The sequence below is a fragment of the Microcebus murinus genome, chromosome 1 (genome assembly GCF_040939455.1).
Source record: "Microcebus murinus isolate Inina chromosome 1, M.murinus_Inina_mat1.0, whole genome shotgun sequence".
Classification (NCBI taxonomy): Eukaryota; Metazoa; Chordata; class Mammalia; order Primates; family Cheirogaleidae; genus Microcebus; species Microcebus murinus.
In genome coordinates, this window is record NC_134104.1 from 43,267,033 (window position 1) to 43,294,950 (window position 27,918).

Below are 27,918 nucleotides of genomic sequence, written 5' to 3' on the forward strand. Positions count from 1 at the left end.
GGGCGCCTGCTCAGCCACTGATGCTCCGGCTGATGCAGACGCTGCCAGTTCTCCCAACTTGTGGAGGCGTCTTTGCTCAGTACCAGGGATCCTCCCTGTGGAGGCATAGAGAAGAAGGCTGAGGGACTTCCGCACCAGATTTCCATCCCAGAGACGGATACGAGTGAGTGTGTCTGTTCCTGTTTTTCACCAGTTCCTGGGCTCGCAGGATTAACCTCAAAAGCCAGGTATCTCCCCATCCCCGGTTTTTGTAGCCAGTGGACATTCCCCCCACCCCGCCCCGTCTGTTTTAGAGTTCCTCTTTGCTCTTTCTCACGATTTTCACACTCCAACCTGGTAGTCGTTGCTAATGTGTGAGAGGTGAGAAAGGAGTGTGCTTATGCGCTGATAGGGATCCTAGAAAACAAATTGAACTGGTTTGGGCGAATTTTTGTTTCTTTGGTTGATTTTAACATTGTTCAGTTTGGTCCTTTTACTTGATGTGTGGAAAGTATAAGTGAAATTTTATCATGAAAACAGAAAGCTAAATAAGAATGTTTATTTGGGGCTGTAAGAGTATGCAGCAATTCAATCAACAAATATATTTAAAGTATACAAAGTACCAGTAATGGTGTTTTTTCTGCCCGACCACTATATCTCTCTACAGCTTACCTTCTAAGCTAGTAACTGTGGATCCTAATTCTTCTGGACTTTTCTGGCAACATGTAATCCTTCAGAACGCAGTTTTTCAGAGAACAATCAAGAGAATTTGGCTGGTGTGCATAGAGTGGGTAACAGTAAGATAAGAAACTAGAAAGGTAGACTGGAGCCAGATTGTGAACAACATGAAAAGCTATGCATGGAACTTCGAACTTTATTTTGAAAGCCAGTAGTTCTCAATACTGCCTGTCCATCAGAAACACTGTGTAGCTTTTAAAACTACAGGTACCGTGATCCTATTCTCAAAAATTCTGTCTGAACAGTTGATTCCAGAGTGCAGCCAAAGTTGAGAATCATGGCTGCGGGAGTAAGAAGCTACAGAAAAATTTGTATCTCCCACTGTGCACTTAAGACAGGATAAATAAATGTTGAGTGTCTTGATTTTTCTTTTAGTTCCTTTACTTATGCATGCAGAAAGTAGATTTATAAAAGGAAAATTATAATTACTGCAAAAATAGAAGTATATATGATATTTATAAAGCAATCAATAAATATGATTATATCTTTTAGAAAACTGACTTCTCATGTAAATATTTCTCCCAAAATATTTCATTAACAAATATAAGGTGTTTGATAATCCCTGGAAAAGGGATAGAAAGTCACAATACAAGGTACTATGAAAAATAAATATTTATCAGGCTCTAGACAACCAGTGATTTTTATTATATGTCCAGCAGGGGAAGATGTGAGAAGTGGTCATATTTCTAAAAAATGATCTCAAAATTGCATGAAAAAAGAAAAGAAGCTGTATAAGCATTTATATCATTATGTTTAGTTCAATAAATAAAGTAATAACAAATTTATTTTGAATTAAGATGATCTATATGAATTGTTTCATATCAGAAGGTAAATTTAAAATAAATTCTGCAAATGCTACTACTTAAGCTGAAATTGAAAGAGATGGATTGAGTGAGATTTGAATCTCTAATACAAGAAGAAAAGTAGATTCAAGTGGCACAAATGGAAGTAACTGAGATCAAACCCATCCCTTGGGGAAAACAAATGTGGCTCTGTTATACACCCCACTCTTGGGTATGGCACTGCACTGTTGCTTTTCTATACATCATTGAAACTCAGTTTTGAAATTTCTACCCATAATGATCTCCCAAGGGTCCTTAGCAAAATGTCAACTATGCAGTCTCCTTTCAGTTGCAGTTGTCTTTAAAGTCTCTTATTGGTTAAGTTGCTGTAGTGTCACATCCTTCAAGGTATGCCTTTGCCTGGAATCAGATGGAATAATAAATACTGAAGGAACTGTAATATGACAGGCTTATTGAATTTTAGATGGAGATGAGAATAAGTCAATTTGATGAGATTAATATTCAGAGAACTTTGAAAATGAATGTTCAGAGAGTAATGGGGAATATTTGATACACAGTTACATTGTGACAGTTCCTGCAACAGTTGGAGACTGGCAAAAAGGATAACTGTCCTCCTACCATATAGTAATATTTTGGGAGATCATGGGCCCAAAGCGAATTCCTTTAAAAAGCTTTAAAAACCTGAAGTATAAATTTAACAGTACCTTAGATGAATATGAACAGCCCTAAAGTTATCACATAGCAAGCAGTATGTCCACAGCAGTTTTATTTGAATTCAAAATACTCATATCTTTGGATTAAAAAGATCTAAAGTCTTTTTAAAAGTTTACATTAAAAAGATTTTTTCCCAAGGAATTGATAGAGTTGAACAAACAAAATGAACACTTTAGGAACAAGTTAGCAAAGAAACTTTTATGGTATTAGAGAAAACTAAATTAAAATCTAAGATCAGTGTTTACTTTCTTATTGTATACTAGTGTAATAAAGTTCTTTTACATTAACACTTACAAAAAAACAGTAGGATGTTCCAGATAAGTTACATTTCAGAGAAAAGATATATAATAAGGTTCAATAAATGTGTGTGTGTATATACATCACCTTCTTCCCAAGTGAATTTGTGGTGATTTACAAAGATATGTAAGGGCTAAGGGGAAATACGGATAAGAATATCAGGATTCTTTGCTTCGACTGATAGAAAACCCTAACCAAACTTAAACTAACGAGGCAAGCAAGCAAAAGCAGTGAATTTATTATGACTTCATATTATTGCAAAATACAACAGTGGGGCTGGCTTTGGGTAAAGATTTAGCTTAAAGACGTATCCAAAATCTCCGTTTTTCTCTGCTCCTGGTCTGCCTTCTGCTTTCTGAGCTTCAAGCATCAGACTCTACGTGAACTCCCTTGCCCATACATTGTTCCAGATTTTCTGGAAAGGCTGCAGCCTAATTCATAGATACTTTCAAGTATCACAGTTAGCAGACTGCCAGATGTCTTTAAGATGACATTTTCTTCTTAAATATTGTAAATAACAATGAGAAATGTTATTTTAAAGGCGTTATTCTGTGTTACGAGGTGTTATAAGCTGCAAATCTTGCTATCAGTTAAGACTCCTTTCTGGTAATCAGCTTATACTCTGTTTACTAAGTGCAAAGCTACGTTGACATAGTTTTCACATTATCATAATATATCTTTACATAATTAAATTTTTTATACACATACCAATATTTTCCATACTTAAGGTACGTTTGGGTAATATATATATATATTTTTTTTACTTGCAGCTGGTTTGTAAATATTTGAATCATATTATGGGATTGCTAGATAAACTCTCAGGCTTGCTCGGCCTAAGGAAGAAGGAAGTTCATGTTTTGTGCCTTGGGCTGGATAATAGCGGGAAAACAACAATCATTAACAAACTTAAGCCTTCAAATGTAAGTATCTTTGTTAAACGCTTTATGTATTTTCTGCTACTAAAAAAGTTAATATGCGCGATTATTTTGTTCGACGTTATGACTTAATAGTTACGTTATGAAATTCTGTTAACCTTGCAGTACCTTTTAAGTATCAGTCAGCCATAATTTGCATTGTATTTTTTGCAGTATATATGTAAATCTTGATTATTAAACTGGAATATTCTTTTTAAATGTTTTTTTTTTTCCCCAAAGAGCTTCACCAATTTGCTGAGTTTACTTTTAGGTTGCATCATCGCCTTCTTTTCAGTTCCCTCTATAGGAGAAGCAAAACAAAGAAAGAAATCATTTTATAAATTCTATGGATAATGAGACAGTTTTTCCCAAAAGTGTGGTATGCATATTAGTAATAGTAAGCAAGATGATTTTAAGCAATAATTGTATGAACACAATATTTTAGTAACAGAAATGTGTAAAGTGAGCACATTCAAAACATGGTATATAAGTTATAGATAGGTTCTGCTACATGTAAGGAAAACCCACCTAACAGTACCACCTAATTTCTGGCACCACTTTCTGAGCCTTATTCTTAGGCAGCTATCGTGTCTCATTAGAAAATTTGACCTCCAGGTCCTGAGAGCAAAGTAATTTGCTTCGCTTTTTTTTTGCTTTTGGTGATAATAGCCAAGGGACCACTTGCAGTGGGCCTTCTTAAAGGCTCCCAAATCTCTGTTACTCAGATATAAGCAAACGTAATATTACGTTTGCTTCTTTCCTACTCTGACCCCAAGAAGAATCTCTTGTGAGCTTGTATCCACTACTGGAACATTATTTTTAGTGAATTAAATGAATTAATTATAGATATCTATAATGCTCTGATAGGAAATGCCTATTTCATATAAAGTACACAACTCATTGTAAAGTTTTCACATTTTGGGGGGGTGAATAAAATCAATTTTTAGGTAAGTAGCTATTTCCTAGGCCCAAACTAGTTTTTACTATTAAGCTGTCCTAATGTTTATTTATTGTTAAGGTACTGAGGTTGCTGGTATTTTCTGAACTGAATAGGGAGAGAGGGAGGATATTTTATAACCTGATCACTCTTGTCAAGAATCTAGTCTTCGCTGTCATTTTCTTAAAGATATACTCTGTATACCTTTCTTTTAAAATTTCAATCTTTCCCCCATTTCTGAGCACTCATGCTCATTGTCACATCATCCAGTTTTATATTCTTTTTTATTGATACATAATAGTTGTACATATATATGGGGTACATGTGATGTTTTTATGCATGCATGCACTGTATAATAATCAAATCAGGGTAATTTGGTTATTCAACACTTCAAACAGTTATCTCTTGTTTATGCTGGAAATATTTGAATTATTCTCTTCCAGCTATTTTGAAATATACAATAGATTATTGTTAATTATAGCTACCCTACTGATCTGTTAAATTCTAGGTCTTATTTCTTCGATCAGACTATTTATTTATACCCATTAATGAACCTCTCTTCATCTACCCCACCCTTCTTCATTTCCCAGCCTCTAGTAAGCACTAATCTACCCACTGTCTCCATGAGATCCACATTTTTAGATCTTACATATGAATGAGAACATGTGATATTTGTCTTTACCTGGCTTATTTCACTTGACATAATGACCTCCAGTTGCTGCAAATGACAGGATTTCATGGTGTCTTATAGCTGAATAATACTCAGTTGTATGTATATATATATTTTTTCTTCATTTATTCACTGATGGTCATTTAGGTTCATTCCGTATCTTAGCTATTGCAAATGGTACTACACTAAACATGAGATATACAAATCTCTTCAATATATTGATTTCCTTTTTTTTTGGATTTATACCCAGCAATGGGATTGTTAGATCACATGGTATTTCTATTTTTAGATGTTTGAGGAACCTCCATACTCTTTTCCATAGTGGCTATACTAATTTACATTCTCACCAGCAAGTGTATGAAGGTTTCTCTTTCTCCATATCCTCACAGCATTTGTTATTTTTTGTCTTTTTGATAAAAGCCATTCTAACTAAAGTGAGGTGATAATCTCATTATCATCTTGATTTTCGTTTCCCTGATTATTAGTGATGTTCAGCATTTTTTTCACATGTGTTGGCTGTTTGTATGTCTTCTTTTGAGAAATGTCTGTTCAGATCTTTTTCCCATTTTTAATTTGGATTATTTGGTTTTTTGCTATTGAGTTCTGTTATATATTCTGGTTATGAATCCCTTGTTGGGTGGATAGTTTGTAAATATTTTCTCCCGTTGTTTAGGTTGTGTCTTCACTTATTTGATTGCTTCTTTTGCTGCATAGAAGCATTTTAGCTTGATGTAGTCTCATTTGTCTATTTGAGGGTTTACTGCTTGTGTATTTATGGTCTTACCCAAAAAATCTTTGCCCAGAGTCCCCAGACCAGTGTCCTGAATCATTTCTCATATGTTTTCTTCTAGAAGTTTCATAGATTTGGGCTACATATTTAAGTCTATAATCTATTTTGATTTGATTTTTGTATATGGTAAGAGATAGGAATCTAGTTTCATTCTTCTGCATATGGTTATCCAGTTTTCCCAGCACCATTTATTCAAGAGACTATCCTTTTCCCAATGTATGTTCTTGACACCTTTGTTGAAAATGAGTTGGCTGCAAGGATATGGATTTATATCTGCATTCTCTGTATTGGTCTATGTATCTGTTTTTATGCCAGAACAATGCTGTTTTGGTTAATACAGCTTTGTAGTATAATATAGTTTGAAGTCAGATAGTGTGATACCTCTAGCTATGTTCCATTTGCTTGGGATAGCTTTGGCTATTTGGAGTCTTTTGTGGTTCCAAAACAAATTTAGGACAAATTTTAGGACAAATTTTCTACTTCTGTGAAGAATGTCATTGGTATTTTGGTAGGGATTGCATTGAATCTGTAAATCACTTTGAATAGTATAGACATTTTAACAATATTCTTTTGATCTTTGAGTGTGGAATGGTTATCCATTTTTTTGCGTGTGTCGTCTTCAATTTCTTTCATCAATGTTTTATAGTTTTTTGTTTTAGATACCTTTCATTTTGGTTAAATTTATTTCTAGGTATTTTAAAATATTTTAGCTATTGTAAATGGGACTGCTTTCTTGATTTATTTTTCAGAGTCATTATTTTTGCTGTTATATATAAATACTATTGATTTTATTAATAGTATGTTAATTTTATATCCTATAATCTCACTGAACTCATTTATCAGTTCTAACAGTTTTTTGATGAAGTCTTTAGGTTTTTCTAAATATAAGACCATGTCATCTGCAAACAAGGCTAATTTGACTTCTTCCTTTCCAATTTTGATGCCTTTTATTTCTTTTGCCTAATTGCTCAGGCTATTACTTCAAGTATTATGTTGAACAAAAGTAGTGAAAGTGGGCATCCTTGTCTTGTTCCAGATCTTAGAGGAAAGACTTTCAGTTTTTTTCTTTCAGTATGGTATTATTTGTGGGTTTGTCATAAATGGCCTTTATTGTTTTGAGGTATGTTCCTTCCAACCCAGTTTATTAAGAATTTTTATCATAAAATGATGTTGAATGTTTTGAATGCTTTTCCAGCATCTATTATAATGATTATGTGGTTTTTCTCTTCCATTCTGTTAGTGTGATGTATCACATTTATTTATTTGCATATGTTGAATCATCCTTGTCTCCATGGGATAAATCTCACGTGAGCATGGTGAATGATCTTTTTCATGTGTTGTTGTATCCAGTTTCTTAGTATTTCCTTCAGCATTTTTACATCTATGTTCATCAGGATATTGGCCTATAGTTGTTTTTTTTTTTTTATTGTGTACTTGTCCGGTTTTGGTATCAGGGTAAATCTAGCCTTGTAGAATGAGTTTGGAAGTATTCCCTCCTCTTCAGATTTTTGGAATATTTTGAGTAGAATTGATATTAGTTCTTTAAATGTTTACTATAATTCAGAAGTGAAGCCATCAGATAGCCTGGGATTATCTTTGATGGAAGACTTTTTATTACTCTTTTGATCTTATTATTCATAATTTATCTGTTCTGTCGAGGTGTTTTATTTTATCATGGTTCAATCTTGGTAGGCTGCATATGTCCAGGAATGTATCCATTTCTTCTATGTTTTTCAATTTATTGGTATGTAGTTCATAATAGTTTCTAATAATCTTTTGTATTTATGTAATACCAGTCTCCTTTTTTGTTTCTGCTTTTATTTATTTGGGTCTTCTTTCTTTTTTTCCTGGTTAGTTTAGCTAACAGTTTGTCAATTTTGTTTATCTTTTCAAACAAGCTTCTTTTCAATTCATTGATCTTTTATATTTATTTTTTAGTCTCAATTTCATTTATTTCTGTTTTGACCTTTATGTCCTCTTTTTCCCCTTCAAATTTTGGGCTGGGTTTATTCTTTCTTTGCTCATTCCTTGAGATGTGTCAATATTATGGTGCTACAAACACTTCGATTACATAAATTGCCTTTTCACCATCCAAGTCAGAGCTACAAGGGTGCCCATCCCCCAGACAGTGCTCACTGCACCTGTTAGGTGTAAATTTACCTGTCCCCACCTTCCCTCTCCACCTGCCTGACACCAGATGAATGTGACTTCCATATGTGCATATGCATTTTAATCAATTAGTTATTTGTATAGTTCCCAAAGTCCCTCTTGTTATTGATTTCTGATTTTATTTCATTGTTGTCAGAAAAGGCACTTGATACGATTTTGAGTGTTTTGAATTTGTTGCAACATTTTTTGTGGCCTAACATAATGGTCTATTATGCAAAATGTTCCATAGGCCAAGGAGAAGAATGTGTATTTTACAGTTGTTGGATGATATGTTCTGTAAATGTCTATTAGGTTCATTTGGTTTAAAGTACAGTTTAACTACAATTTTTGTTGTTGTTGATTTTTCTATCTAGATGATCTGTCCATTACTGAGAGTGGGGTGTTGAAGTCCCTACAATTATTTTATTATGGTCTGTCTCTCCCTTTTGATCTGTTAATGTTTGCTTTGTATATTTGTGTGTTATAGTGTCAGGTGAATATGTATTTACAATTAGTATGTCCTTATTATGAATTGACTCCTTTATCATTATATAGTGACCTTTTTTGTCTCTTTTTACAATCTTTGACTTGTATTTGTTTTTTCTGATATAACTGTGGCTACTCCTGTTCTTTAGTGTTCTTTTGTGTTCTTCTATTGTATGGAATTTTTTTATCCCTTCGTTTTTCAACCTACAGTCAGAGGAGGAAAAGAAAAAATATGAAGAAAAGGTTTATGAATTTTATCCCTGCAAATAAAATATCAATTAAAGAGGAGCTTCTCTAGAAATAAAAACAGTCTGTGAAGAAGCTAGGTGATTGTGGGAAGTCTAGGCAAATGTTCTAATTACAGTTCAGTGAAGACATTTGAGATTTTCTAAAGTTTTAACTTCTTCATTGTTTTGTTATCAGTATGTTTTTTCTCATAATAATAGCTAATGATTTTAGCATCATTGTTACATTAAAAAATCCTTAAAATCAAAATGGTGGACTTTGGGAGAATAACAAAACTTAAGAAACTCTATTCCAAAGGTTGTGTAAAGAAGGAACCTCAAGGTACGAGGCAGGAATCTTAGTAGCAGTAAATAAATTTTTCCTAACATAAACAAAAGGAAAGATATTTTTGGAAAAATACAAGGGCAGCTCATAGGATGGATGGAAGGAAAAGCTGAATAAACAAACTTTAGAAAGGCAAAACCAGGGCAGTTCAGAGGGGACAGTTGCTTTTCACTAGCACATTACTACTAAAGTGACTAAGCCTCAATGACTCTTCAGCTTCTGTCTTCCCATTTGAATTTAAATTTTCCAGAAGTAGACTATCAGAGTGAACATAATTATGTGAGGCAAAAATTTCTCCTCTGCTACTCCTGTTTTAACATGGGAAGTCTTTTTTTTTTTAAAGTTGTATTTGTGGCAGTGTGGAAAAAATTGGGGGTGAGATTATAATCAGTGATTATAATTGTTACAATGCCAGACATTTGTGGAGTATTTACTGTGTTGAGTATTTTGCATCCATTAACTCATTTAATTCTCATAGTAACTTTATGAGTTAAGGATAATAATAATATATTTCACATTTGAGAAAGTCAGGCTTAGAGAAGTTAAGTAACCTAGCCCTGGTATCATAGCCAATTAGGAGTAATTAAGAGGCTGTTGTGGTTATTCAAAACAAGAAATGATAAGGGCCTCACCTAAGTTAGTGAGATAAGACAATAAAGCTTAGAGAATTATTTTATATGGAATGTAAAAAAAGGGAGGAGTCAAGAGTACGTTCGAAGCATCTGTATCAGAAAGTGAATGGATTTTTATTTATTTATTTTTTTTTTTTCGATTGGCTACATCTGTGGAATGGATTTTTATTTAAACAGAGGAACATGTTTGATGGTGGAAATGCTAGAAGGCATTTGATGAGTTTAGTTGTCAGTGTAATGCATTTCATTGCCTATGGGACTTTTCAAAAGGTCATCAGCTGTACTCCAATCCCCCCTTTCAATCTCTTCCCTACAAAGAATTCCCTACCCCAGCCTTCAAGCCCCTACCTCTCTTACCTCAACATACCATTCTTTCACTTACTCAATACACCATAGACATTCAGGCTTTCTACTTTTCCTGAGTGACAAGTTCCTTTCTGCCTTAGGATCATTGCACTAACTGATTCCTCTGACTGGGAAGATTCTTTGCCAAAAACTTGTTATAGCTTTTCCCCTTCCTGTCATTCACTCCTGGGTCAGATGTCACCTTTTCACAAAAGCCTTTCCTGAGCACTCTCTTCCATGCTACCATTCCCACCGCTTCCTGCCCTACTGCCTCCCACCCCTAATTACCTTTATTTGCATTTATCATTGTCCAAAATTGCATTCATTTTTTACTTAGTTTTTTATTGTTCTTTGTTTCCTCTATATTATAAACTCCACAAGAGCAGGGACCATCTAGACAAGGGTAATCTTGAACATATATAAACTCAATAAGTATGTGTTGAAAGATTAGAAAGGCCTGCATGCAAACTAAAAGGTGACTTATTAAACCACTTAAAACGTGTTAAGTCCTGAGTAATTTGCAGCAAGCCACACATGTTAACTAAGACATCCACATTATGCAGATTCATAATTAGTAAACCTTAAACCTCTATAAGGAATTTATACACAGTGATCCTATTGAAAAAAAATGATTATTTTGTTTAATCTTGTCATGTCCTTAGTGGCAGATTTGAGAAATGGAAAATCCAAACACTTTTTATTTAACTTGAAGAAAAATTAAACTCTGACAATTGCAAATTTCTAAACTTTGTCTTTTCTCTTAAAGGCTCAATCTCAAGATATAGTTCCAACAATAGGATTCAGCATAGAGAAATTCAAATCATCCAGGTAATTTACTTTATCCCTGTAACTAAGAAGTTGTGGGTGAAAAATAATAATATTAGATCTACTTGGTCATTCTTCCTACTTTTAGAAAAAATAAATTGTTTCAGAAGCCTTTAGGTATTACGATTTGTACTACTACCTCTGGTTTATTTTTCAGAATTAGATTTTAGACAAACTCTGATAACCTCACTAGCAAGAAACCATCTTTTATGTTATTTATTTAAAATCATATTTATATTAATAAATTCTTTTTATGGACCTGCCTTTTACTTAAGAATTGACCCACATTGAATATTGTATATCAAGGGTGATTTCCTCGATGGAAAACAATTTAAAATTTTAAGTAAAAGTTGTACTTTAAGTTTTGTAGCTTATAATGTAGTCATGCTTTGCACTTTTTTTTTTTTTTTGTAGTTTATCTTTTACAGTGTTTGACATGTCAGGTCAAGGAAGATACAGAAATCTCTGGGAACACTACTATAAGTAAGTGTGTTTGTGAATATTGCTTAACTAGATGGTTATATTTTAATAACAATAATTATTAGAAATTCAAATGATATAGCTGAGTTGTATATGTTTATTGTTCATATAATTTATGCACATTTTTTAAGTAAAAAAATATATAATTATACTCCACATGTTTCTCAAATGCTTCAGGTGCTTCATGACCTTAGGCTTTTGTATGTAGTGTTCTCTCTGTTTTTAATGCCCTGTTTTATCCTACTTCTCTTCAGTTTGAGCTTAACATATTCATGCTTTAACAAACAACTCAAAAGTTACTTCCTCTGAAGTTTTACTCTTTTGCCAAGTTATTCTGTCCCCAGTGTTCACATAGTACTTTGTCCATTTACATCTCTGTAATCATATTTATGTCTTGAAATCATGTACTATATATAACTCTTTCCTCTTTAATGAGAATGTAAATTCCTCAAGGGAAGGGATTATTTCTTATTCAGAAATAATATGATGCTTAGCATATAGTTCAGTAAATATTATTGACTAAATTGAGTTAAAAATAACAGTATTATCTAACAATTGATCCTTTTGTTCTATGAGCAATTTTAAACAAGATATTTTTCAGCAAATGCTCATTATGAGTTCTACATTCTTGGGTTCAACCAATTGTAGATCAGAAATATTTGCAAAAAAAAAAAATTCCACTAAATTTCAAAAAGCAAAACTTGAATTTGTTATGCACCAAGCATTATGTTGAATCCATGAGATTGAAATGAGTATAGGCATTCTATTAGGTATTATAAGTAACCTAGAGATGATTTAAGTATATGGAAGGATAGATATAGGTTATATATAAATACTACACCATTTTATATAAAGGACTTGAGCATCTGCAGATTTTGATATTCTAGGGGCATCCTGGAATCAGTCTGTCACAGATACCAAGGGACAACTGTACTTAATAGATTAGATTAATAGAATAGAGAGATTAACAGCTATCAGGTTACTGGCACCCAAATGTATTATACCTTCTCAAGCTTTGCATTAGTATTAAAATGAATTCATTAACATCCAGTATTGCTAGGACTCCTTCATTTAGAAGCAGTGTAACTCACCTTCAGAGTCTAAAACTTAAAAACAGTATCTCTTGACTAAACTCTCTTGGTCATTATGAATTTCCTGCCTTGAAATGGTATGTGATGACTGCCTAATTTTTTAGATTTTGGTTGATTAACTCTTCCTGCTAATGTGAGAACAAATATGAGATATGAACCAATGGAGATTTATTCAAGGTACTCTTTTTAATGAATAATTTGATAAATTGAAGGCCTATGTAAATCATATAGATCCATAGTGCTTCTGAGGTTGAGAGAAAGGAGAGTACTTCAGATATGCTTGGAAAAAGCAAAGTGGCAAGTTTGTGGTAGTATGTTAAATTGTCTAGGAGAAAGTAGGATTTTTTTAGTTTTCAGTGTAGGATTTTTAAATTCTTCCTCTAATTGATAAATAATTTCTTTTTTAAAAATATATTTACTTTAGCTATTTTTAAAATACATTTATTTTAATTACAAAGAATAAAAATAGTACTATAAAATAGTACTTCAAAAAAGGAAACTTTTTCTCTGATTTTAACTCCTTTTTCTTCAGAATCTTTTTGGAAGAAATTTATGAATTTTGAAATATTGTGATTAAATTGTAGATTGAGTCAAATGTTTGTAGTAGCACAATTGACAATTGCAAAGATGTGGAAACAACCCAGGTGCCTATCAATATATGAGTGGATTAATAAATATGATATATGTATACATGGAGTACTATTCAGCCATAAAAAATGGTGAACTAATACCTCTTGTATTAACCTGGATGGAAGGTAGAAACTATTCTTCTAAGTGAAGTATCACAAGAATGGAAAAACAAACACCACATGTACTCACTATTAAATTGGAACTAATCAATCAACATTTATATGCGCATATGAAAACAACTTTCATCAGAAATCAAGCAGGGGGGAAAGAGGAGGTGGGGATGGGTAAATTCACACCTAATGGGTACAATGCACACTCTCTGTGGGGGATGGGGACACTTATAATTTTGACTCAAACAGTACAAAAGCAATTTATGTAAACAAAATATTTGTACCCCTATAATATTCTGAAATAAAATTAAATTAAATTAATTTTTAAAAATGTAGATTGATGATGAATGTGATTACTACTGAGAAGTCTACAATAATTTAAATTTATTTATTCTATCTCTATATTTTTCTAATTATGAAAAAACAAATACATTTTAATCTATTAAACAGAAAAAAGGTTAAAAAGATTAAGAAAGTCTATTATTGTCAAAATGAACTACTCCTCTGAGTCAGAATGTAATGTATTGTCCAAAGTAATTTATAAATATATGTTAAAATGAAAAGTGTTCATGCTCTCCAGCAAGCATTTTTACTTTTAGAAAACTATCCTAAAGTTAGGCCTACTAGGCAAAGCTATACATAGAAGGATGTGTGTTAGCATTGCTTATAATTATATTTTTTCATATCAATTATGTAAAGAAAAATATTATTCTTAATATGTATATGTACTTAGTATGTAGTGTTAGTGGAATATCCACCAAACCATTAATAGCATTTGTTTTTGGAACAGCAAGATTACAAGGGAAGTTTACGTTTTAATTTCTATGATTCTATCATGTTAAATATTGTATGCATTTTGCATTTTATTGTTACAATATAGAAAAATAATAAAGTATAAAATATAAGGGGTGTACATTTTTTAAAATTTAGAAAACATAGAAAAGAATATTAAAAATTCACATAAAATTACTTGTAAATTCATCATTAATGTCTTTGATATGTTTCTTTTTTGAAATAAATAATTATATATTAAAGAGAAAACAATCATCTAAATTATGTACCATGTGTAATTTTGTATCCTGGTTTTTTCAGTTAACATTCTATGGTATGGGTGAATCAGGAAAAATATACAATGAATATAACTCTAACAGCTGCCCAGTATTTTTTTATACAGCAGTGCCAAAATTTGTTTGTTTCTCTACTTTTGCTTTCCTCAGTTTTGGAAGACTATAAACAATCCTTCAATTAACATCTTGCTGTATAAATCTTAGCCATAGTTCACAGTTCCACACAATGAATTCCAGAAATAAAATCTCTGGCTCAAACTGATTAAACATTTTTAAAGTTCTTGCTAGATATTTCTGATTTTACTAGTTTCTATATCCACTAGTAATAATCTAGTAATCATATGTCCATGGTAATCTATCTGCATTGTCATTTTTTAAATGATAGCAAGTGCTATATAAAAAGTTTTATTTTTATATTCATTTGATTTATTTGATTACTAATGACATTGAACTTTAAAATTTTAATTTATAACTGAGATAAGAGATTCACAAAAAATATAGAGATGTCCAATTAATATATGAAAAGATATTAAACTTCACTAGTAATTAATGAACTACAAAGCAAGATAATATGCTCTTAGAATAGCAAAGATTGAAAAGAATTATAATAGCCATTGCTGGCAAGGGAGTGAGAAAAATACTGATAAGTCATAAATTCATACAGCATTGTTGGAGGACCGTTTGTTGATGTTTTTCTAAAACTTTATGTATGTAGTTGTAGAAATTTTACTCCAAAGAAAAATATCTTAAAGAATCAGGGAATTTTATAGTAAATGTACATAGGTAGATATTTATCCCAAAGTTTTTTACAATAATGAGAATTGGAAATAATGTAATAGTGTAACAACAGAGGTTTGACACAAGATTCGATGACACATTCATGCAATGGAATACTTTATAACCATAAAAAGAAAGGTGCGGAGAAATCAGTGATTTTTGAAGTGCTAATGTGATCTATTAAATCATTAAGTGAATCCTTAAATCAGTTCACTGGCTATCAGCTTAAAAAAAACAAATAGAATAAAAGCTATTTTTAAGTATTGTTTCAGAAAAAGTTTTATTTCACATATATTTATGTATACTGCTGTGTCTAGTGCATCTAAATGTAAAATGTCTTTCTCACTATGGTTTATGGTAAAAAATATTTGAGAAACACTGATGTAGACCTCTAGAGTTTCATATAAAAGTAGTTCAAACCATACTGTAAAAATAAATCAAGAAAATTTACATATATATCGCAAAGGCAAGGTATAAAACAGCAGGATTCCATTTTAAATACAGATATAGATATTCATATGTAATAGACACAGAAAAGTATCAAGTGATTTATACCAAAATATTAACAATGATTATATCTGTGTAATAGGGTTATGGTTTTTAAAGTCATTTTCTCTTATATTTTAATTTTTAAACAAACAATAATTTTAAAAATATGAAATAGCATTAAATTTATTATGTGCATGAAAAATATTATACATGAAATAAATTAGTTATACATGAAATACAACTAATGGTTAATATATTAATCAGTCATGTAAACTATAATAATAAAAACTTAAAACCTCTATGATAAATGAACATAGGATATGAAGAAATAACACATAGATTAAGAAATGCAAATGATAATAAACAGAGAAAAATTTCTAAGTGTAGCCTTAATTTTTCTCTTTCTTTACATTATACAGAGAAGGACAAGCCATTATTTTTGTCATTGATAGTAGTGATAGATTAAGAATGGTTGTGGCCAAAGAAGAACTTGATACTCTTCTGAATCATCCAGGTATGTGTGTGTGTCTTTCAATCTATGTTATCTGTGCTTTGGGACCTTTTATGTGTGATATTTTTTTTTTGGTATCAGCAAAAAGTATTCCTTATATAAACATCTTTTATTTAAAGTTTTGAATTTCAAACCATTAGTTATATAGAATTTATAATATATTTACCTACAACATATTTTTTAAGTTTTAAAGTTTTTGCAGTGTTTTTGAGGTCTCTAAGCTTTATTTTCTCAAAAATAAATATGACCCTTTTTTTCTGATTACAGAAATATGTGGCAATAGCAAAAATATAAATCAGATGGAAAAAGAATAAAGAATTAAAATCTGTATTTCAAAAACTATCAAAATTATTTTGGTTTCCATATTTTCATGTATTTTTCTGTGTGTATCATTGTGTGTGTATGTGTGTGTGTGTCTATCTTCCAAGATACAAGGTATTTTGGTATTTTTCCTTTCATAGTTTTTTAATATACTATACCCTACACATGTGCACACACGCATAACACAGCCCCCCCAAATATCTACAGGGCTGAGGGCTTTGGGTACTGTCATTGTTATTCACCAAAATGAGATTATATTCTTTATACTCTTTTGCATCTTCCTATTCTCAATTAGCACTTCATGATGGAAATATTTCCAAGACAAATTCCATACAGTTATATAATTGTTCTTTTTAATGGTACCTAATGTAGTGTACTATGAGCATACCACAGTTTATCCAGTCATATACCTTTTCATGGATATTCTTCCCCTGCCCCTTCCCCACCACTGCAGCCAATGCTCTAGTAAGTATTGTGGAACTCTGCATTTCTAGACTTACTCAAGTCAAAAAGATTAAGTACTGTTTGTGCTAGGATTTTTTAAAAAGAATAGTAGTTTAAAAGGATTGTGGGTTTGTTAGAAGTGGAATGGAAATAGTGTGTAGCATTCTAACAGTTCTTATGCTTAACCAAAGTATGTTTCATATTTTTATTGGATAACATCAAGCTATTCAAATTTTTGGAAAAAAACTTACCCAGCCTCTACTTTTTATGTGACTTTTTCACTTCAAAACTTAATCAGTTTTGTATCTGAGTTGATAATACATTTTTGATGATGCATTCCCTTTGTATTAATCTTTCCACTTTTTCCCCAGAAAGTATTGGAATGTTGAGCAATAAAATGAAATAGTTCCTCTAAAATCTGTTTCAAAAACAATGGGAACATTGGCTTCCTCAATTGAAGCCTTGTCCATGTGTCTTTATGTATTAATTCTTTTATATTATGGGATAGATTCCCAAGGGAGGTATTTCTAAGCTGAAATATGTATGAACTTTTTTTAAAAATGGAAGGTGATAAAAAATCTTTGAATAGCAAAATGTACCATGTGTAGTCAAAGGCAAATGAAAATAATTGCAACACATAGCTACAGGACTATTTCTATATTACTTGTATTCCTACAAACCCACACAAAAATAAAAGCTTAATAGAAAATGAGAAAGGATATGACAAAATAGGTCAACAAAAAGTAAATTTAAACATGTTTTGAATGTATGAAAATAATATTCTGTTACGATCACACGTTTTACCCATCATATGGAAAATATCAAAATATTTGATCACACTCTTGGCTAGAGGAGTGAAAACACTCATACATTGTTGTTGAAATGTAAACTGATACAGTTTTTAAGGGAAAGCAGTTTGGTAATCACTATCTATCAAAACAACAGTTTACATATCCTTGGACCCAGCAATTCCACCTCTCAATTTTATCCTAAAGATATACTGGCCCATGTACAAAATTACCTATGTACACATTTATTTATTACAGTATGTTTTTTAATTGTAACGATTGATAACAAATATATCTCAGTTGGATACTGGTTAAATTATGGTACATAATAGTAAAAGAAGAAATATTTCATAACTTAAAATAATGAAGCAGCTACTCTATATGTCCTAGTATGGGACCATCTCCATGATACATAATTAAGTGAAAAAATAAACGTATAATGAGATTGGTCTGCTGCTATCTGTAGGAAAATAATATATAATAATTATGTTTATAAATATAAAAAATATTTCTACAAAGATCCCAAGATATTGATATTATGGGTTGCCTTTTCTACAGAGGGAAATTGGATGGCCTGGGACAAAAGTAGGAGGGAGATTCTTGTAGTGTATACCATTTTATGTCTTCTGAATTTTGAACTATTTCAAGTATTATCTATTCAAAACATTGCAGATTGTTTCCAAAATTGTAACATGGTAAAAATATCTTGTTAAAATATCTAGCATATTACTTGTAATACTGTGACTAAAAGCTAAAATTAGGATATGGGTTTCTCTTCTACTTAAAGTTTGCCTCCTTTCTGTTCACATTGAAAAAGAAACAAACGAAATATTTGACCCTTTTGTGTAGGTGCTTCTCTGTAATGCTTATCGAGCCCCCCATTCCCATGCCCCACCCGTCTTTGGTTTAAAGTTCCTAAATAGAGGGTAGATGGATGGTCTTAGGAAGAAGTATTTTCAAAATTTTCTCTTTTCTTTTTTGTTTTTGCTCAAATACATGCATGACAGTATGTGTTTTTAAATGTTTATGTATGTGTGATATAGAAAGAAGTGATTGAAAAACAATTTTAGGGATTTCAGTTTTAAAGATTTGGGGCAAAGTGACTCAAAAAGCTAGAAGTGTGATGATAGTCTTGTTTTCTCTTTTAGATATTAAACATCGTCGAATTCCAATCTTATTCTTTGCAAACAAAATGGATCTTAGAGATGCAGTGACATCTGTAAAAGTGTCTCAATTGCTGTGTTTAGAGAACATCAAAGATAAACCATGGCACATTTGGTAAAGTTTTATGTTTACTTTTTATTTCATCTTTTTGAAAAATCTCCAAGCTTCAAGGTTTTTTCCAGCATCTCTCCCCAGGAACAAAACACTGCATATCTCAAGAAGTAAAACCTTCCTTACTTTGGTATCAGAGGAAAAGTAAGTGTTTAAGAAATGATTCTTGAGTTGGAATTTGAGGTCCTGTGATATTTGGTAGATAAAGAAAGGTAGGATTTTGAATAGAGAAACATCTTGAGATAGAAGCTTTGTATTTCTCCAACTCACACCTAAATTGATTACCTCTAAAGTAGAATAATTTTTCATTTTTGCATTGTATTAAGTATTATGACTACTTTGATAGTGCATGTTCAAAAACGGTCTAATTATTAAAAGAGTCTCTTTCTACTTGAAATAATTAGCAGTTGAATTTTAAAAGATTTATTTATTCAATTGTGATATCTCAGTAGTTCTCTGTTAAAGAAAAAGTAATGTCCTGATACTATAAGGATGTGTAACTGGTATTACCAGTTTCTGTATTTTCTGTATAACCTGTAGAAGAATGCTAAGTATTTCTTTTTACCTTGTCTATAATTTTGACTTCTCTTTAATTCACACTGGACATCTCATATTCAAATTAGAGTTTCATTTGTTAGATATTTTATTTGGAGCAATATTTTTTAAAGCATGTATAAAATTGAAAAAAATATATATCCTTCTTTTCTAGTTTTAGATGTAAAGGTCAGTGATATAGAGATAAAATATTGCCTGTTTCTTGCCTTAAGTACAAGTAAATTTACTAGGCAATAAAAAAAAGATCATAGAAAAGTATAGTCTGGTAAAGTGAAGGAAAACTTTATGGTTTATTGACTATTGTACCAAAGGTAGAGTCAACTCTGATTTTCAGTGTCTGATTGTTCTTCATGCGTGTTCTTTGACTCAGTCTCTGGCATGATATATATGTATTTACTTATTTTCCATCTTCCGGGGGGGAGATAGATAATGAGTAAATAAGTGTATAAAATATCAGTTAGGAGGATGAAGAAAAATAAAGTGTGATAATAAGAGAAAGAATAAGAGTTGTTCCATCTCTGAAACCTAATTGAAATCAGGGAACAATTCATGCAAAGCTTTGAAGGAATAGTTTTCCAGATAGAAAAACCAGCAAGAAAAAGGCTCTTCTTAGATGAGAATGTACCTGGTATATTCCAGGAATAGCAAGAAAACTGGCTGGAGCAGAGCCATCTAGGAGAAAATTGTAGGAGATGATGCCACTGAGAAATAACCATGGACTATATCACATAAGACCTTGTAGAACAAAGTGAAGACTTAGACTTTTATTCTTATGATTTATTTGAGAAGAAAGGTAAAATTCAAATATTTGAGACTTATTAGGAGAAGATGCAGAGTTTTTAGTAGGGTAGTGATACCTCCACCAGAAGGGAAGGATTTCTTAATTATATTACTTGTTTGGAACTTTAGGTGTGTGTAATACCCTAACCTTTCTTGATTTAAGTATTTCAGTTACTGATGTGTTTTGCCATTACTATGGATAATCAGTAATTTGCTTTGAATAATTGCGTATCTCATGCTGTTCGTTTCTCTCTATTTTAAAATAATTCCATGATATGGTATATTCTTAGTCTAATTAATTTTTTGGAAGTGATTTCATTTTTGACTAGTTTCAGATTTTAAAGTCATGTTTTACCACACTAAAGGAACCCTAATTATTCAGAAAATACAATTTTTATATATATCTCTATTATACAATCATATATTTTGAAAAGAAATGACTAGATCAATAACGTTATGAGAAACTTTCAGTCTGCATTTTTGAAAGATTATTTGGTATTCTAAAATCCTCTGCCTTTTATTATTTTAATTTTATACTTTATTATTATATATAAAATGTCACCATAAGGCTTTAAGTTTACTGTCTTAAGAATGTAAAGACAATGGAAGGGATCCCATTTTAGGTGTTTTATATACAGACCTTAAATATTTAATTTTCATAATAACTATATTAGGTCAATGGTAATATTTCCCCATTTCACACATTCTAAACTTAAGACAGAAGATTCCTGCAGCTAGTGAATAGAAAACAATGATGAAATTACTAGGTTTTTGTCTTATTTTTCCCAGCTCACCAAAGCTATCATTATGGGCTTATCCCCTTTAGATATCAAATTCCATTTTAAATAAAATGATTCTATCCTATGGCTATATACCATAACCTAAGACAATAATTTATTGTTGTTGTTTTTTTTTAAGTCAAGCATTTCTAATAAATAAATGCTAGTGAATCATTGGGGCTGGGCAGAGTAGAACAGTGGACTCTAAAACTTTTTCACCACTGGAAGAATAACTCAAAGTATGTGTTTTGTTAATGTCAATCTAATAACTATTTTTTAGGATAATAACTTTTTAGTGATATACTTTTAAAATTTTCTATAAAAATTATAAATAATTTCCTCATATCTTACTCCTTAACACTCACAGACTTTTATTTTCTATTTATATTAAATATCAAGGCTTACCCAGTTTTGCTCAGATATGTGTTAATATATTAATTTGCCATATGGGAAAATTATAATCCTTTATTCTTGCAGTTTTATGCTATAATGAAATAGATATATTTCTTATGGATTTTATTGCAGTGCTAGTGATGCCATAAAAGGAGAAGGATTGCAAGAAGGTGTAGACTGGCTTCAAGGTACATCACAAAATATTATGTAACTTCAGCCTTTGTTTCCTTTCCATTCATATTTTTATTTCTTTTTTTAATTTTATTTTTATTATATCATTGCCTTTTTCCTTTTGTTTTCCTTTTGTTTCTATTTATTTCTGCTGTCAGAAAAAACAGTACAGTAAGTATTCAATATCTTGCTCCATTTACTTCTATTACATTTTTCTAAAGGATTTACTTATGTAAAGTGTTTGTATCTTTACAGTCAATATATATGACAAATCTAGAAAAAAATTTAATTTATGGCAACAAATTTCTGTCAGCTCTAGTAATAGAAGCACATTTAAATTTTGGGACAAATGTTAGACCTTATTATCAATAGCTAAAAATAAGTCTGAATTATATGTATCTTTTAAGAATCATGCTATACTTCATATGTAGTTCCATTTATACATAGCATGTATACACAACTTTTAACACTTACAGTTAATATTATAAATACTATTTTATTGATGTTTTGTATATTTTTAGTTCTTGTGTTATTCATCAAAATAGTTATCGTAGGTTGGTACAGGCTTAGTATATCAGGGAATAAATTAAGATATATCATTTTCCCTATGGTTACATTGTCTGCTAGCCATAGGAATGGGATAAAGCACACAGAGTAATAGATAGATGGATGTGAATGAAACCAAGTTCTGTAGGTCTAATTGCAGGATTCTGATGGTTAGGTCAAAAATTTCCAATTGTGAGCATAACAACTGAACATCATTCCTATTGGGAATCTCTCTGCCCTGAACAAGGATGAATAATAAGATATAAATTCTAGTTGTAATCTTGTGGTTATAAATTCTTCTACACTAACCTTTTGATGCCAGTTATGTGTGAATTTTTTCCTCCTCTGAATATTGGAAACAGCAGCAGGGATGTAACACATGTCAGGGTGGATCTAAGAGAAGCCTGCTTGCCCCGGCATAAAAAGGCATAATATTTCTTTGTTTCAAAGTATGAAATATACATTTCATAAATAGTTGTGTTATTAGTAAAATATTGTGTTTTAGTTAACTGCAGAGACTACTATATTTCACTCTTTTTTTGTATTTATGTAGTTGTCATGACATTTACTACCAAACTGCAAAGAACATTCTAGTCATGTTTTACAATTAAGTAAAACTTAACTGAGAACCTCTAGTACAGGGGTCCTCAAACTTTTTAAACAGGGGACCAGTTCACTGTCCCTCAGACTGTTGGAGGGCTAGTTTAAAAAAAAACTATGAACAAATTCATATGCACACTGCACATATCTTATTTTGAAGTAAAAAAACAAATGGGCAAAAACACCCGCATGTGGCCCGCGACGCCTGCTCTAGTACTTCTCAGAGAAACTGGTGGGATTTTTCTGTGAATCCACTGACAAAGTTTCTTGGACTGGTAGAGAAGTGGTAAACGTTATGGCATGGATTCCCACCAGAAACAGATTAGAGAGAAGATGCCAGAAACATATTTTCAGCCCTGAATTCTTTTAAAAAGTGCTTACCCTTGCTCACAGTGAAGATGTAGCATGGATGGAAACCCCACTATCACTCATGATAAAGTAATTCAAAACACAGTACTTACTGAAAATAGATTGATAGACTGCTGGGTTTTAAATTGTAGCTCTCATATCCCTTCCCCCGACCCCGTGCCCCAGTTTTATTTTGTCTGTAGCAATCAGACCACTAGGTGTCAGTAATGATCCAACATCAGAGTACTAATTGCCAACTCTGGTCTTACTACCTAATTTTTTGTTTCTTCTACTTTTCTGATCCATTATCCATCTTACCTCCCAAGTCTTTGTAAAGAAGGCACATTGTTGGATATAATTTTGTGTCTTTGGGTTGTTATATCGCTTTATGTACCCTTTACAACAGTACTCTGGAAGGTAAGTAGTAGTACCCCTATTGTACATAGAAATCATAGACTAGTAGTAAAAAGCCCAGCACATTTATTTCACTACTTACTAATTAATCTCTCTACCTATTAGCTAATATATCTGATTATCTTGTGAAGACGATTTTCTTATCTATAAAATTAGAAGACAAAATATCGTAAATTGTTTTACAGATTAAATTAGATAGTGTATGTGTTAAAGTACCTAGCATAAGAAAGTACTCAATAAATGTTACATTTACCCTCTTAACAACTCTGTTTAACAGAGGAATCTAAATATGTAGATCAAAAAACATATCAGTTTGGTTTCAAATATCTTTGCTTTGTTCATATTTCCAATGTAATGAATAATTTACATTTTCATGTTTCCAACTGTCTCTCAATTTGCAAAGAGATAAAAGCCTATTTTGCAAAATAAATAGCATTAAATATAGGAGAGTAGTTTGTGTTAGCCAAAGGCATTTATGTAAATCTGTGAAAGAGGTTCTGAACTTATAGCTCTTCATTTTACTTCCAGAATTTTAAAATTTCCTAGCGTGATAAACAAGAAGGACTTTGGTTCATTTGGGGCCAAATTAATCTTATTATTTTAAGTTTAAAGTTGAAAAGTTTTTGGTGAAATATTAAATGACATATTTAATAGGGATGATTCTTTTCTCTTTTGGAAAAAGTCTCAATAATTACATATATACAATAACTACAACTCAAAGACAAGAATCCTTGAGTAAACTATTAAGTATTTTTTAAGCCACCAAATAATATATGTAAACTATTACAGAACTACAAATTTTCTAGCTCTGAAACTTTCAAATTAGGTTATTTTTTAAAAGAAATATTCCCAAATAACTAATGAAATTTATTCACTTTATCACTTTAATCTGCATGGAAAAGGTTAGTGATGCTTCCAGATGTTGCTATTAGACTTTTATAAACTATGTGCAGGAGTATTCCAATGAAAGATAGAGGATTGAACATGTACACTTAATTTCATCCCCTCCACAGCTCTCACTAACAATAAAGGGACTTTTTAAAAAAACATTAACCTACATGAGGAAAAAGAATGGAAATGCTAAAAATGGCAACTAAATTTTGAAAGCTGGATATCTAGTGAATATTGAATGACTTAACAGACCTGAGAAAGCTGAGTTCTCACTAAGCAGGGGAAAGCTGGAAAGCAGCCTAATTTACATTGCAGATCCTTGCAAAGACTTAGAATTGGTGGACATTAAAAATAAGGATGAAGGTGTAGCTGAAAAGAGAAGAACATAGTTAAACATCCTTCCCCCAAAAGAAGATTGAAGGTTTGTTCTTTGCAAAGAGTCAAAGAGGGTGTCTCTGGACTGGAAACCCTTAGGTACACAACCGTCTTTTGCTTCTCCTACTTCTCCCAGAAATGCTGGCAGTAGACAAGAGATAGGAAAAGTCATCTTTGAGGAATCAGATTAGGCTAAGAGAAAAAAATACTAAAGGTATTAATCTCAGAGATTCCCAAGGAAATGGCTTAGCCAGACACATGAGAATGCAGACCACATTTGATAAGCTTCACACACATTTCCAAATTCCAGTCAGGTTTTTAGTGTTCACTCATACATATGAGCAGATGGCAAAGGATCACCAGGCATTTGAGAATGAAAACATTATGAAAAATATGGGAATGTAAACAAACAAGAAAAGTGACTCAGAAGAAGTAGAATTTATGTAGGGACATTTCATAAAACTATTAGCAAGTATCCTCCAAGAGATAAGGAAGATATTTCTTGAATAAGACTACAGTATGACTTTAAACAAAAAAACAAAAAAGTGAGTTCTTAGAAAATAAGAATAGAATAGAATAATAGAATTGAAAATTCAATAAAAAAGAAGATAAAATAGAGGCAGTCTTCCAGAAAGTAGAGCAAAAAGACAAAGAATAAACATTGGAAAGAAAAGAAAGTGAGAGGTTATGTTCAGGAGGCCAAATATCCAAACAGTAAGAAATTCAGAAAGAGAACAGAGAAGAACAAGCCTCTCAAGAGTTCAATGAAGTGGATAAAAATACTCCCACCCCAACATGCATCATTATTAAAATTCAGCACTACAAACAGTAGGACATTCTGCAAGCTTCCTGAGAAATGAAAAACTCAATAAAAAAGAGAAAAAAATAATAGGTTTTATGTAAAGGATGTGGAAACAGAATAACATCAGATTTCTCAACAGCAATAATTTGGAAGCTGCAAGATAATTAAGCAATGCCTGAAAAAGCCCAAGAAGGAAATAGTGGAATTATATTCTCAGGCAATATCAAACAGGCAATTGTGACAATAGAATACAGACCCCTTCAACTCTATAATGTCTCAAAAATTACTTTTTATGCCTTTTACTAAGGTAGCCACTGAGAAAAGTACTCCTTAAAAACAAGGAAATAAGAGAAAAATAAGAAATCATGAAACAGGAAAACTGACATAAGAGAGTGGGAGAAGGAATCCGCAGGATATTAAAATGGAGATCCTAGAATGATAATGAAAAGAGATGTCCTAAAAAAACAACTGGTCTAAGAGAGAGTTTTGTAAGTGTCTAGGGGAGAGTTCTTTAAAAAGATGAAATTGATGGATTTTTTTTGAGACAGTCTCACTCTGTTGCCCTAGCTAGAGTGCCATGGCATCAGCCTAGCTCACAGCAACCTCAAACTCCTGGGCTCAAGCAATCCTCCTGCCACAGCCTCCCAAGTAGCTGGGTCTATAGGCATGCACCACCATTCCCAGCTAATTTTTTCTATATATTTTTAGTTGGCCAATTAATTTCTTTCTATTTTTAGTTGAGACAGGGTCTCACTCTTGCTTAGGCTGGTTTCAAACTCCTGACCTTGAGCTATCCACCTGCCTCATCCTCCCAGAGTGTTAGGATTATAGGCATGAGCCATTGCGCCCAGCCTGGACTTTTTCTATGTGCTTCATAATAATAAAAGTTTAAACTGTGAGAGCAGTATGATTGAATTAGTGTTTAAATATATTTTTAAAGAAACTAAACAGATGAGTTGGATGGGATGGGCTAGACAATTATTAACTCCAGGGGGAACAAAAGTAGTACAGGAAAGGAAATATAACCAGAGTGTACCATCGGTCTCAGCTCTGAATAGCATTTACATAGTTACAATATTGATAATGACTGAATTACTGTGTTAGGAGAATAGGAGTGTTAAAAGTATTGTGAGGGTTGCTTAGGAGCAGTGTGGGAGTGTGAGAGAGTGGAAGCCTCATATTACATTGAAGGAACTGATAGTTCAAGAAGTATTAATAATAATAAAAGTATATTATTTGGAGATACGCAAGTATTCACCTAGAGTTGAAAGTAGTTGCCTCTGAAAGGGGAAGAAGAAGAGATTAAACAAGGTATTTATGTTTTTCATAGGAACCTTGTAGAACTCACTGACTCTTTAAGTGCATGTGTAAAATAAAAACTATAATACAAATTGTGCTTTTTAAAAAGTAGGTGTAACTGGGCATGGTAATGCATGCCTATAGTCTCAGCTACTCAGGAGGCTAAACTGGAAGGATCACTTGAGCCCGGGAGTTAAAGTCCAGCCTGGGCAACATAGGGAGACCCCATCTCTAAAAAAATAAAAAATTTAAAAAGCAGGTATATACATAAGCTTCTATCATGTTGTACAGATTTGTCTTAAATTACTTTAGAAAATAGATTTCACCCTATACAGACTGATAATTTTTGTTTGTTTTTGTTATCAGATCAGATCCAGGCTGCGAAGACATGAAAAGATAATATTTGGACTCCCCAGCAATTTTCAATTTAAGGAATAATATCTAAGGCAAATTGAATACTTTAAATTTTTTAAAAGAGATCTGTATGTCTAAGAATACTTTATAATCTTCTGCTTGTATTTTTGGACTCTGAATGAGCTTTTTAAGAATGTAGGACTTCAGGTATGCTAATCTGGCCGTTAATTATTTGAACACTAAGTCTTCCCACAAAAGGGCTCCCTAGAATTATCAACTTCTTAGTAAAGCTCTGCATCTGATTAGAATGTTTAAAAGTCAGAGTTATACGCCATCTCAATCTCCCATCATGATTTATGATATCTTTAATGTGTTTTATTTTTTAAATTGTCTTTTTAAAAATTTAGTTTATGGTATGACTTTGCAGTATGAATTGTGCTTGTGAAAAAGAACTTTGAATATTTATAAGAGACTGTGGGTAATTAATATATAGTAAATTTTTACTATGTGTCATCATCAATAAAACATAAAATGTAATGTACTAACTAGTAGTGTGCTTTTCTTTATGCTGAAAAGAATAATGCTGTGTTAATATGATATTTGGTGTTTTAATGTCAAACATTTGTAAATGATTTGAGGCCATTAACTTGGCTTATTTATTTATTTGGATTATTGAATTTATTTATTCAATGTATGTTGAACATCTCTACGTCTATTAGTCAGTCATAGTCCTGGGCACTGGTGATTCTATTATTTTGTTTTATAGATTAGGAAACTGAG

The 27,918-nt window shown here is 31.8% G+C and overlaps 1 protein-coding gene across 2 annotated transcripts; it reads left to right on the forward strand.

Annotated features, from left to right (window-relative positions):
* ARL6 (ARF like GTPase 6) lies at nt 1-27,679 on the forward strand. Of its 2 annotated transcripts, none has more exons than XM_012766989.2 (8): nt 1-227; nt 3,302-3,451; nt 10,790-10,851; nt 11,263-11,331; nt 15,912-16,006; nt 18,705-18,834; nt 21,471-21,526; nt 27,151-27,679. In XM_012766989.2, the coding sequence occupies exons 2-8, from the start codon at nt 3,329-3,331 to the stop codon at nt 27,174-27,176; spliced, it is 561 nt and encodes a 186-aa protein (XP_012622443.1). In that variant the 5' UTR covers nt 1-227; nt 3,302-3,328; the 3' UTR covers nt 27,177-27,679. The 2 variants fall into 2 exon arrangements, with proteins under 2 accessions (XP_012622443.1, XP_075857215.1); XM_076001100.1 differs by having other exon boundaries at nt 4-163.
* The last annotated feature ends 239 nt before the right edge of the window (nt 27,680-27,918 follow it).

Coding starts and splice junctions, on each gene's coding strand:
- ARL6 (XM_012766989.2), top strand. CDS start 3,329: ATGGGATTGCTAGATAAACTCTCAGGCTTGCTCGGCCTAAGGAAGAAG. Junction 16,007..18,704: donor TACTCTTCTGAATCATCCAG/GTATGTGTGTGT, acceptor TTTCTCTTTTAG/ATATTAAACATCGTCGAATT. Junction 21,527..27,150: donor AGGTGTAGACTGGCTTCAAG/GTACATCACAAA, acceptor TTTTGTTATCAG/ATCAGATCCAGGCTGCGAAG.